Source organism: Delphinapterus leucas, chromosome 2, assembly GCF_059928025.1.
Source record: "Delphinapterus leucas isolate spDelLeu-1000000601 "Yukka" chromosome 2, BTC_Dleu_Yukka2, whole genome shotgun sequence".
Classification (NCBI taxonomy): domain Eukaryota; kingdom Metazoa; phylum Chordata; class Mammalia; order Artiodactyla; family Monodontidae; genus Delphinapterus; species Delphinapterus leucas.
Window position 1 is genome coordinate 131,860,279 of NC_143130.1, and position 13,461 is coordinate 131,873,739.

A 13,461-nucleotide genomic window follows, 5' to 3' on the forward strand; every position below is an offset into this window, starting at 1 on the left:
CACAAAGCCTTAATGATCAACACATTATGCCTTTGGGCAATTTTTAAAAGTCAGAAGCTTTTCACTGACAAAAGGCATAGTACAACTTTTATAGGAAAAAAATTAAAGCTTATTAGAATAAAACACTCCCCATCAAATAGTGTTCTTATATAATTAAGTAAAATAAAGTTAAGCTAGAAAAACAACTTACTTGCCAGTATTTGCACCATCAACAAAAGGATTCCACCGTAACAGAAAGTTTGGGTCTGAAGACACTCCCTGTGAAGGTAAAAAAGAGTTTAAAATGTTACCTTATAACAGGTATCATTCATTTTATTTGATTCAAGAACATACTCATTGTCATGATTATTAATCATCTTGGCTTTCAACGGGTTTAATCTCTAGCTACATTTGCTGTCATTTGACACATTTATGTCAATAACTCATTATTAGATGACTTAAACTTAACAGAATCTATAAACATACTTACAGCTTAAAATGTGACAAGCCCTCTTTACCAATATATTGGTAAAGTATATTCCAAAGCAAAACAAAAATGTTAACTTTGAATTATGTGCATCACTGCTCCATTAGCATGGAGAACTAAACACTGTATTACTCAATCACCTTTAATTCACTGGTGCCATACTTTTTCTGACTAGCATGGAAATTGAAAATTTATTGTCCAGCAACACATACAGTAGGAAGAACACCACTTGCAGATGTTAAGAATGAAGAGATCCATTAACAGAAGACAATTACTCTAAAAACTATACTTTTACTATCAGTTATAAATAAAGTAGATGTTAGGATAACATCTAGGCTGACTCTAATAATATCTTGCTCTATCTATTGTTTCTTTCTTTTTAGTTAAGGAAAGGGTTAACCAAATAGTAATCTCAAAATAAGAGCAATGGTTAAAAAAAAAAGATATATTAACTATTAAATATTAAAAACAGTAAGGCAATGCAAAATCATACTACAAATCTAACAGAATCATTAAGTAAAAAGATCCTGAGAGCTTAAAGCTGAGCATCAAATTCCACATACTTAATAAATTCATATGAATTCTTCAAAAGACTCAGAAGTGTCAAAATGAATGGTTAAAATGGTATATTACACACTGTACCCTAGTCAAAATACACCTAACCAGAAGCTTTTTCAAACTTTAATGTGTGAAATACGTTATCAAAATCAATGCTCTGGGGCTTCCCTGGTGGTGCAGTGGTTGAGAGTCTGCCTGCCAATGCAGGGGATACGGGTTCGTGCCCCGGTCCGGGAGGATCCCACATGCCACGGAGCGGCTGGGCCCGTGAGCCATGGCCGCTGAGCCTGTGTGTCCGGAGCCTGTGCTCTGCAACGGGAGAGGCCACAGCAGTAAGAGGCCCGCGTACCGCCAAAAAAAAAAAAAAAAAAATCAATGCTCTGAAGAGTATATTACTTTGTTCTTTAGTCAAAGTACACCTGACTATAACGTTTCTCAAATTTTAATATGGAAAATTCTTTAAAAGTCATTATTCCTACCATTTCATCCCGTGCTTCTGTTTCTTTTCTCAGAGGAGGTTCAAACTGTAATTTGTCAACTGTAAAATATAACATATATTCACAAATTCTATCTTAAAGGATCAATCCTGGAAATGCGATGAGAAGCATGTGTACTGGGGAGGGGGGAAGGGAGAGAGGAGAAGAGAAGAAAGAGGAAAAGACAAAAACTCTTAATTTTTTACTACAGAGGACCCCTTCCTTTATGCTCGCCAAAAGAAAGTAACAATTTGGTATCTTCCTAACAATTCTACTTAATTCTTGGTTGGAATCAGGAAATTAAACCACAATTCTGTATATAAAAGATTTTTAAAAATTAATTAAAAGTAGGTGACTAAACAAACACTTTAAGGATGTTTCTATCTAGGCTATAGACTCTGTCTTGAGACTAATTTAAACTACAACTTTATGGTAGGATGAACACCCCGCCCTGCCAAATCACCTATCATTATCTAAAAAGAACAAATATTTGTCAAATTAAATATTACTATGGCATTCAGGAATCTAATATTTTCCTAAATGTATATTTTATTTGGCCTAATGAGACCAATTTTAGAATTATTCCTAATAATCAAAGAGTAACTTCTTTTATATGAAATAGTCTGTAAATCAGAGAAAAGGATGGCTTATTATCTACTCATAAAGTACACAGAATTTTAAAATTCTAAGATATAATGTGACTAAAAGACCAAAAAAATTAAAATATACACTTGCATCATAGAGATACAAGTTTCCTAAATACAATCTTGGTAAACAAAATACACTAAAAAAAAGCACTTTCAAAAAGTATCTAGTTGTCTTTATTCCTAAAACCAAGATTTGTAAAGCAATACAGAGTACTTATATAATTTATTATACTAAATAAAAACATTAAGTCATAAAATTTTCCTTCTTTTTTTGTTTGTTTCACAAATTTTATTAAAATATAACATGCATAAAAGTGCATTTGTTATAATCAATGAATTTTCACAAACTAAGCACTTACATAACCAGAAGCCAGATAGAGACAACATTACCAGACCCCAAACACTCCCATTTACTCCCCACTCCAAGGACAGCTGCTCTCCTGACTTCTAGCACCATGCATTAGTTCTGCTTGTTTCTGAGCTTTGTAGATTGTTCCTTCTCATTGCTATACCGTACACTCCTCCTTTATGGGAATATGCCATAATTTATTTACCCATTCTACTGGTGGTGTGTATTCAGGTAGTTTCCAGTTTGGGGCTATTACAAATAGTGCAGCAACCAACATTCAAATAAGTGTCTTGTGGGTGAACATGTGGGTATGTTTCTGTGTGTACCTGGCAGTAGAATTGCTATCTTAAGGTAGACAAGTATTCAGCTCTAGGAAATGCTTTCACTTTTCCAAAATGGGGGTGCCAATTTCCAATGCAGCCAGGAATGTAAGTTTGATTGATTGAGTTTTGCAGTTTTTGTCTGTACACTGCATGAACACATTTTGGGTACCTTCCCAGAGAGAGAGAGAGAGGGAGGGAAGGGAGGAAGGGAGGGAGGGAGGGAGGGAGGGAGGAAGGGAGGAAGGGAGGAAGGGAGGAAGGGAGGAAGGGAGGAAGGAAGGAAGGAAGGAAGGAAGGAAGGAAGGAAGGAAGGGTGGGAGGGAGAGAGCGAGGGAGGGCCACATCAAAGATCCCAGAAGAGCCACAGAATTTTCTGAAGGCAAACTTTCCCCTTCCTTGACTACAATGTGAATTAAATGATAGACTTGTGTAGGATTTCCTTATAAATCCTTATAAATGAAGGATTTCATTTATAATTCCTTCAAAATGAGTTAGTTCTGCTATGTACTAAATGGATTATGCATGAATCCCAAAACAAATCCAACTGCAATTAATGTTTTAATAAAATGGTTGCTAGTGTATGCAATACCCACAACGCATCAGGAGGGATGGTATTATATTTAGAAACGTTAATTAGGTGTTTGTTATTGTCAAACTAAATTTTAAAAATATGGACTGCTTCAAGAATTTGCGTGTCATCCTTGCACAGGGGCCATGCTAATCTTCTTTGTATCGTTCCAATTTTAGTATGTGTGCTGCCGAAGCGAGCACCATAAAATTTTCAAAGACATTCCATAAAATATAGTATCTACTTTTCAAAAATAATCTAAAATAAAAAGAAGTTGTTCATGAATGACTTACTTCTTAAAATAGTTTAAAAATATCTTAATTCAAGAGCCATTACTATAATTCACAAAGAACCACTTCACTCATTTGAGACAAAGATGAGTTAAAGATTTTTTTTTTTTTTGGTCACAACTAGAAATACTGGCAAGCAGGTCTAGAGGTAAATTATAAAAGGCATAAATATGGAAAGGAAAGAAAGAAAATATTTTCAATAATTACATAATCAGCAAATTTCAAGACTTAAAAGATTACCAGAGAAAAATGAGCTCATAAATTTCAATTAAACATATAGTAAAATATCAACTGCATCCATCCATACCAGTATCAATGATTGAAAATAAAAATTTCATTTCTTTTATATCAGCATAAACATTTAAGATGTTTTACTTTAACATGTAAGAAAAATATTCCTTAAAAAAATCAAATTCCTTATGACAAGTCTAAAATTACTACAGCCACGCTTTATGGCAAAGAATGCTAGAGTCTCCAGTATCATTGTTCTGTGTGCAAGAATGGACTCCAAGTTGTTTTGTTTTGCTTTAAAGGAAATCCTGGCAGTACCTTTGGGTGTGTCTTTGGCTTATAAAAATACAAAGATGGGGAGGTCTTCTATTATACATCCTCATTTATCTCTAAAAGATGTTACTTATTATAGGCATAATAATTATAGGTATAATAAGTAACAGGAATTAGACTTACCCTTTTGCTATAAACAACTACAACATGTAACACAAATACATGTGTGCATACAAGCTATATGAAGCAATTATTTTGAGGCAATGGGTTAACAGATATCACAGGGTTGTAATCCTTGAAAGATGGTGTTAAGATCCCCACTCACCCCTGATTTCTGCGTGGGGGTACTTTCCAAGAAAGTAAAACCCAAAGAGAGAGTTTCACTGGGTGCAGGAAAGAAAGACTATAGTTTGGGGCTGCTTAGGCAGTGGGAATTTGAAGGGCAGAGGGCCAGAAATGAGAAAACTATGTCTCCTTAGAGAAGTCTTTGGTTGCATACTAAATTGCCCACAAGTGAAGCAAGACTATGCAAGGTATGTCAGAAAAACAGCTAACACAGTGCTGTAAGCTAAATGCAAGTTCTAGTGATCACACAGTACCAGGAAAGAAATGAGTTTCCACCCAGAGGAAAGACTTTGCTGAATATTGTAGTAAAACCTGACATAGGCCTTGAAAGGACTGCAATGACCTACCAGTTAATTTATGCTTTAAACACTCTAAAATAAAGAGATCAAAATCCAGACACTCAATGCTGTATCACAACATCCAAGATACAATAAAAAAATGAATAAAGAAGTAGAAAAAAATAAAAATCATAATCAGTTTAAAAAAACAGATATAGACTCAGAGATGACACGATGTTGAAATTAGCACACAAGGACTTTAAAACATCTATTATAAATATATTCAAGGATTTAAGAGAAAAGATGGACACAATAAGTAAACAGATGGAAATTATCAGTAGAGAGATAGAAACTATACATATATGTGTATTATATATGTATGTAACCATCCATCCATCCATCCATCGATCCATTTTTCTTCCTATCTATCTATCTTATCTATCTATCTCAATGAAAGTCTAGATCCAGAAAATACAATATCTGAAATAAAATTCACTGATGGGCTTAAACAGCAGACTGAACACTACAGAAAAAAAGGTCAATGAACTTAAAATTAGGGCAATAGAAACTAAACTTAAGTATAGAGAACAAAAACACCTTATGTGTGTTTATGGGGGTGAGGGAGAACAGAGCCTCAGTGGCCTATGAAACAACATCAAGTGGTCTAACCTGTAACTGGAGTCCCAGAAGGAGAAGAGGGAATCTGGGACAGAAAAACTAAGAAACAGTGTCCCCAATTTGATGAAAAATATCAATTCATAGATCTAAGAAACTCAATAAACACTAAATAGAACAAACAACAAGAAAAATGCACCTAGGCACATCACAGCCAAATTGCTAACAAAGCAACAAACAAAAAAAATCCACAAAAGTTTCAAGGTATAGTACCTATTAAGAATCCAACTGATGCACTTAAATACTTGCTGTTTTGTGCCTTTAAAAAAGAATCTGAATTGATGTCATGGATTGTGTTGCAACCTGCAGCTTAAAAAATACCAATGTAGAAGAACATATGGGTGTGCTATACTTCAGATAATTTTTCATAAATAGTTTTCCTGACAACAAATACTTTTGTTTTGGTTATTGTATATCTATTTCTAGGATGGATCAAAGGTTGTTTAAAAAGGCTCACCTTTAACAATGGCCAAAAAATGCTGCTTGAGTTTGTGTTTCCTACCTGGGAGAGCTCTAATTACTTACCTAGTAAACACTCATTCCTCTAGAACTGTTACTAAGGAGATTTGTGAGACAATACATCTCAAAATCTCTATCACCTTTATCATCACGGGTCTTCACATGAAATAAAAAGGACAAATGGAATTTTCAAACTTAAGTCGGGTAAACTTTCAGAAATTCTTAGATCTCCTTAGCCTAAAGTAGGTTTTGCTTCTTTATTTGTTTGGCTTGAAAGAAAATGAGGTCAATTCCCTAGGAGCCCATTAACTCTCTCCCAATGAACCCAAAACTGAGTGTCTTATACATCTGGGAATACTGCCCCCAACTCCAGTTTCTACATTATTACAGACTAATACAGCTGAGACTTGTACAGTACACACAGTTTTATACTCAAACATGTCCAAGAAGTGTTTCCTCTGAATAACCTTTTCATTTAAACTCAGAAACTGCCTTCTGGAAAACTTCTCTCTAACCTCAATAGATAGAATCTTGCCAGGTACTGTTAACAACTAACACCACAGTAAAACAGGGTGATGATCCTTGTATTCCTGTCTCTTAATTATAGAGACATGGGCCAATTTAAGTCAGTGCAAGATTGTCTTAGTAGGACATCTCAAACTGGAGATGAAAAAAAATCTTCAGAAATAGATGACTGCAAAAATCAGTTTCTACACAAGTCTACTGAATCTAGCTGATGACATGAAATGAATCATTTGCCCAAGACCCATGGAAAAAGATGACCAAAGACACTGATTATCATACTTTAATGTGCATACTATAGCTCTTGAGCTACATTTTTTCTTCCTTTGCCAGTTGAAACTTTTGGATTGCTGACAGACTTGTTACCTCTTAATCATGATACCTGTAGAGTCTTTATTCTTAATACTGCTCTGTGTAACCTCAGTTAGTCCTTGGTATGAGTCCAAATACCTGGCTAAAATTTACTTGTGAGTCAGCTAAAATCATACACTTAAACTGACAGGTAGTCATTTTCTTTGTTGATACCTCTCATATCCCTTTGGTGCCAATTCTTTGTAATTAGTTGGCTTCCTAGGTAACTGTGAAACCCAGCAGGACCCTATGGGGCTCCTGGGCACGGAAGCCTTTCTGTCCCCTGTCTCTTGACTCCAGCCTCCATGGCCTTCCTTGAATTCCAAAGGGCAGATTCGAACTGTTGCTAATCCGGGAAGGGATGCAAAGACAGGGGAGGCGCAGCCAGGGAACAATAGTGCAGCCTTGGGCCAGGGTCCTGGTTCCACCTCAAGGGATACACATAACAATGCCTTTAAGCTCTTTTAAGAGGTCAGCATTCTTCATACCAGAGAAAGACCACCTGAGGCTACATTAAAAGAACCAGAGAAGCTCATCAAGATTACCTGAGGCCAGATTAGAAGAGTGGAGGCCCTTCACACACTCTAATCTTATCAGCAACGCCACCCTTGAACGGTTGTTATAAAACTTCTCAACAAATCCTCCCAGGTTGGAACACATAGTTTTTAGGGGCAGGAGCCCTCTCTGTCGCCCTTTGCCTGGCAAAGCAATAAAGCTATTCTTCTCTACTTCACCCCAAACTCTGTCTCCGAGATTCGATTTGGCACCAGTGCACAGAGGCCGAGCTTTCGGCATCAACTGGACTCAACCAAAAGGTGACTTTTCAGATGAAAACTTTTTTTTAAAAAAAAAATAGGGAATTTAGGTAACACACCCATATCTGGATCAGAATGAGAAAGTAATCTGCCTTGCCATTCATCAGACTGGGAGGACAGACACAAATCCAAATGCAAAGTCAAGAAGAAGCAATGTTTCTCCCAAGGATATGCTGCATATGTAAAGTATCACATGATGACCCCCCTCCCTGAGTTACCAATGCTATCTTACTGAGAAATATCATTCTCTAAAATCACAGACTGTCAGAAACTTTGCTGTATGAAATCATATACATTAAAATGAACCATTCCATTCTTGCCTGGAAGATTTAAGTCAGTGAGAGAGAAGCAGCCTCAATTTCCAACCTACATACGGAGCTTCAAATAAAGGGGTTACTGAATACAACATTCCAAGTTTCCAAGGAAACAGGCTCCTGAGTCTATTTTTACAGTACAGACTCTTACATACACATCCCTACTTTGCTTTAAGTTTTCACCTAAATTTCACTTGAACTCCACTTTTTCCAAAAACCCTCTAACTCTTCTTTTCCTGTTTAATGAGATGTTCCATAGTTCCTCTGGTACGTGTTCTCCCTCATTGCAAGGAGTCAATAAACCTGACTTTGTTGGACTATACATTTGTCCCTGGTGGTCTTAGATCAGGCCAGGATCATAATAATTAGTTATGTCAACTAAAAACACATAGTAAGGATGATTATAATCATCCTAATAGCCCCAAACTGGAAACAAATCAAATGCCTGTCAAGTAAAGAATGGATAAATTGTGGTATAATATACAATACTACATTACAATGAAAACAATAAACTATTATTGCTACACATGACACGAAGGACTCTCACAGACGTAACGTTGAGCAAAAGAAATCAGGCAAAATGATGCATGTTGGTTTATCCTATTTATCTTAAGATCAAAATCAGGTAAAAACCAATCTACAGTGACAGAGATCAGAATAGTGATTAGCCTGGGCAGTGGGAGGGCAGGGGGACACAGGAAGATGGAAGGGTACTGATTGTAAAGGAGCATGAGGAAGCCTTCAGAGATTCTGATAATGTTCTATATTTTGATCTGGGTGGTAGTTTCATGAGTGTATACAAATTTAAAATTTCATTGTGCAGTAGACTTAAGCATTTTACTATATGCAAGTTATCAGATCAATTTAAAAAACTGAAACAAAAAACTAAGAACAGAACTAACTAGGTATGTATGAAATCTATCAAACAAACAAAAACAAAACTATAAAACAATCCTGATGGACACAAAAGAAGACTTGGGAGAATTTAAAGATAAATCGACCAATAAAATGAACTTCAATTCTACTGTCTTCTGTCTGGTACATGAAGCACATAGGACTCACTCCATGAAGATATTAGTACTCCAGACACTTATAAGTTAGTGTACAAATTTATGAGATCTCAGTAAAAACACTGATTTTTTTTTAACTTGGTAAGCTGATTCTTACATTCATGTAGGGAAAATACAATAGCCAAATATTATAACAGAAAAGGATAGCAACATGGTGTTTGTGTGTGTGTTTGTGTGCAGGGGGTGAGGGACAGTAGGAGGAGGATTATTTCTATCACACTTTAACAGGTATTATAAAGACATAATAATCAGAAGTATGAGACCAGCACAGGACTAGGTGTATTAATGTAACAGAAAAGAATTTCCAGAAAAAGCCCTAAAATATATGTGGCAATTTAGTACATAATAAAGATGACATATCAAATCTATTACCGAAAATATCAAGTTTTTAATAAATAGCATTGAGGCAAACGGGTAGATATTTAGAATGAAACTGAAGTTGAATTCATATTTCATACCTTCTACCAAATAAGTTAATACCTTATATCAAACATTTAAATATTAAAAACATGAAACTGTAAAAATACAAGAAGAAATAGGAAAATCCTTTTATAACCTTAAAATCAGGAAGACCTTACTATATATGACACAAAAAACAAAAGCTATACAAGAAAAGATACACTTAGACTACATTAATTGAATACTATACAGCTGCATAAAATAAACACAATAGCTTTTAATGGAATATAACTTTGCTACTTTTCTGTCTGGTACTGGAAGCCCAGAGAGTTCACTGGGGATTATATAAGAAGATAGCATAAGAACATATCGGCAATCTGGGACTAACAAACACAGAAAATCTCGAATTATTGGTGTAACTCTGAAAAGATCTGACTGACACAACTGATATGGGAAGGACATTCTAACTCTCCAATGACCTAGATTTCCAAAGGTGTATCCAGAAAGCTAGAAATGTTTGGTTTCAAAAAAACAAAATGCTCATCTGCAATAATTCTAATTAGCCTAAATATATAATAAATTATCTTCCTCCATTGTGGTTTATAATTTATGGCTTACTTTAATGTAAACTACTTTAAACCTCTTTTGAAACAATTATGCATTTAAGTCAATATACTTATACCTAAAAATTCTTTGCAAATCTGTTCTTCCAAATTAATGTGGCAAAAATGACAAATATTGTTAATATAAAATTTTTGTCAATGATTTATTGAATAAAAATCAATTTCCCCCTTTAAATATGCACTTTAGAAAATATTCACCTTATTGTTAACTTGACTTAAAAAACTGAAACCAACCCAAAGGTCCAACAATAGGAGCTACAATACATCAACTCAATAAAAGAGGATAAAACCATTAAACATAATGGTTACAAAGCCTAGGCTAATACATAGAAAATACTTCTGACTATGTTAAGCAAAATTTTATGTATAGCATAAATTCAGTCATGTAAAACTATACGTGAAAAAACATGAAGGAAATTCAGCAAAATATTATCTGTGGGCTGGTGTTGGGTGATATGATTATGGGCAATGTTAATTTTCTACTTTTTTCCTTTTGCAAATTTTCTGCAATAGACATATATTGACTTTATAATTAGAAAATAAAAACTATTTAATTATAAAACCAAGAGAATTCCATTACAAGCCAGAAAAGCAGCCTTTATTTTAGAGGTATCCTGTTATGTTAAAATATGTAGCCACAGTTAGTGAGACTTTATTATTCCAAAAAATTCCACAAGAACACCCAGCTCAACCCTCCAAAACCACCAATTGAAAATGTATACCAAACACATACAATTTATTTCTGAAGCTGTCCGTTCAGCTCTGGCATTCCTGTTCGTAGATCTAATGGTATGACGAATGATTGCATGGGGCTGTGAATATAAACATAATACATATACTTAAAAAAAATTCAGTGACAAAGTTAGAAGGTCAAACTTTCTCTTTTTAACTAAATTATTATTTATTGACAAGCATGACTACTTACTAATAAATTGTAGGATAAATATTTTAAAAAATGAACACTAAAAAAAAAATGAACACTAAGATACTTTAAAAGTGTATTCATTTAGTCCATGTTTATACTGTATAAAATACTGAAGAGATGCAAAGAAAATCAGATGGAAATGTTACCTTCAAAAGAGCTTATACTCTAAGATAAGACACACAAACACTTATAAGATTAGAAAATGATAAGTGGCATTCATTAAGATTACTATTAATGCCCAGGGGAAGAAGAAATGACTTTCACCTGAAAGGGTAAAGAAATTCTTCATGACAGAGCTGTAATCTTATGTGAGGCCTAGAAGGACAAGTAGGCATTGAATGTGCAGCAAGGTGGGAAAAGCATTTTAGACAGCACAAAGAATATGAACAAAGTGATACAAGAAAAAAAGGAAATAATGGAGTGTTTAGGGGAATTGGAGTTGGTAATTATTTGACTACAGTGAACATTAAGTGAAGAGATGACAAAGCTGGAAAGACAGACTTGAGGATGAGCCACATCATGAAAGGCTCTGAATGTCTTGGCGAAAGAATTTATTGGAGATTCTACAGAAAGGGAGTGCTGTCACAAGAGTCAGCTTTAAGAGTAACCTGATTAAGTATGTAAGAGGGTATGGAGGAAAGAAATACTATATGGAGGGAGACTAAGACTACTGTAGTAAACCAAGGGAGAAAGCTTACCACTTCCACCCTTTTGTATAAGCTCCTGATGTTTTGAAACAATGCCTTCAGCTCAACCCCTGTCTACCAAATTTCTGATGACTCATTCTCATTCACTGATGACTCGGACAGGGGCTCAGATGACTTTTTCTCTACTTTAAGACCCACCATCATACCAAAGGACTTCAAAAGACCATTGCTCTGGATTTAAGTTTTCTGACCTTATCTCTGAAGACCTTCTACCATACTTCAATGCACTCTACACTACTAAAATCATATCCTGGACTCTGTCATCTGCTCTGACATATGAATTCACATAATACTCCAAACTTCTCATCCTTTGAACTTACCCTCTCATTTACTCCAATAATTTTTAAATGCTCACACTGAAATCTCAAGTCCATCCATCCATTACTTTCTCACTCTCCATATGCATTTCTCCGATCTTCACTTTTTTTCCTATCCAGTTTAGAGCTGGTGGCCCATAATTTCAAGCAATCTCTTGCATATATCCTAAATTTGATTTGCCTCCCCTCCCCAACCCCTGCCATCCTTCTGTACAATGGCATACCAAAATGACAACCCTGGAAGACTTAAACTAACTACCTTTGGTTAATATCTGAAGTACCAATCACTGCTGGAGGAAAATTACACATTGAAAATTAATCTCATCTGAGCCTTCAAGTTTGCCCACAAACACTTCTCTAGTCATTTAACCCATCCATTCTCCTCAATTACTATTTCATAGCTTCACCACACTTTTCAAACCCACCTCCTCCACACTTTCAGGAGACGACATTGCCACCTAGCTCACAAAGAAAACAGAAATCAAATAGAAGATAACTTCTAGCTATACTCTCAAACTATCTTCCTCTTTAATGCAAAGAAGTATTTTTCTTTTTTTGTTACTCTGAAATATATTTAACGCACAATATTATGTTAGCTTCTGATGTGCTATAGATTTGACATTTGTATACATTAAGAGGTGATCACCATCTGTCCCCATACAAAATTAATATTACTGACCATATTCCTTATGCTGTGTATAATAACCCTGTGACTTAATTATTATATTACTGGAGGTCTGTACCTCTTAATACCCTTCACCTATTTTGCCCACACCCACAAGCCTCCCTTCTGGCAAACACCTGTTTCTTCTCTGTATCTGAGTCTGTTTTCATTTTATTTCGTTTTGCTTTTTAGATTCTTTAGATTCCACATATAAATGAGATCATGTGCTATCTTTGTCTGACTTATTTAATTAGCATAATAGCTTCTAGATCCAACCCTGTTGTCAAAAATGAGATTTCATTTTTAATGGCTAAGTGATATTCCACTGTATATATATACACCATATCCTCTTTATCCATTAGGTTGCTTCCATATGTTGGCTACTGTAATGTTGGTACATGTATCTTTTCAAATTAGTGTTTTTGTTTTCTCCAGGTAAATACCTAGAAATGAAATTGCTAGATAATATGGCACTTCTGTTTTTAATTTTTTGAGGAACCTCCATACTGTTTTCCATAGTGGGTGCACCAATTTACAATCCCACCAGCAATAACACAAGGATTCCCTTTTTTTCCACACCAGTGTCAACACTTGTTATTTGCAGTCTTCCTAATGCTAGCCATTCTGACAAGTGTGAGGTGATACCTCACTGCGGTTTTGATTTGCATTTCCCTTATGATTAGTGATGTTGAGCATTTTTCATGTGTCTACTGGCCATCTGTGTGTCTTCTTTGGAAAAAATGTCTATTCATGTCCTCTACCCACTTTTTATTCGGGTTGTTTTTCTTTTGATATTCAGTTGTATGAGTTCTTGGT

At 35.1% G+C, this 13,461-nt stretch overlaps 1 protein-coding gene and 1 non-coding gene across 4 annotated transcripts in view; both read right to left on the bottom strand.

Moving 5' to 3' along the window:
* Positions 1–13,461, bottom strand: part of MAP4K5 (mitogen-activated protein kinase kinase kinase kinase 5) — a 146,584-nt gene that overhangs the window by 44,506 nt on the left and 88,617 nt on the right. For all 3 annotated transcript variants that reach the window (XM_089906128.1, XM_089906127.1, XM_089906129.1), the window contains 3 exons: positions 10,766–10,844; positions 1,504–1,562; positions 191–258 (listed from right to left, as the gene is read on the bottom strand). In XM_089906128.1, coding sequence (XP_089762254.1) covers positions 191–258; positions 1,504–1,562; positions 10,766–10,844 — 206 coding nt within the window. The remainder of the gene's footprint in view (positions 1–190; positions 259–1,503; positions 1,563–10,765; positions 10,845–13,461) is intronic.
* Positions 3,484–3,590, bottom strand: LOC115803664 (U6 spliceosomal RNA). Its single transcript, XR_004024436.1, has one exon. It is a non-coding gene; the product is annotated as a U6 spliceosomal RNA (small nuclear RNA).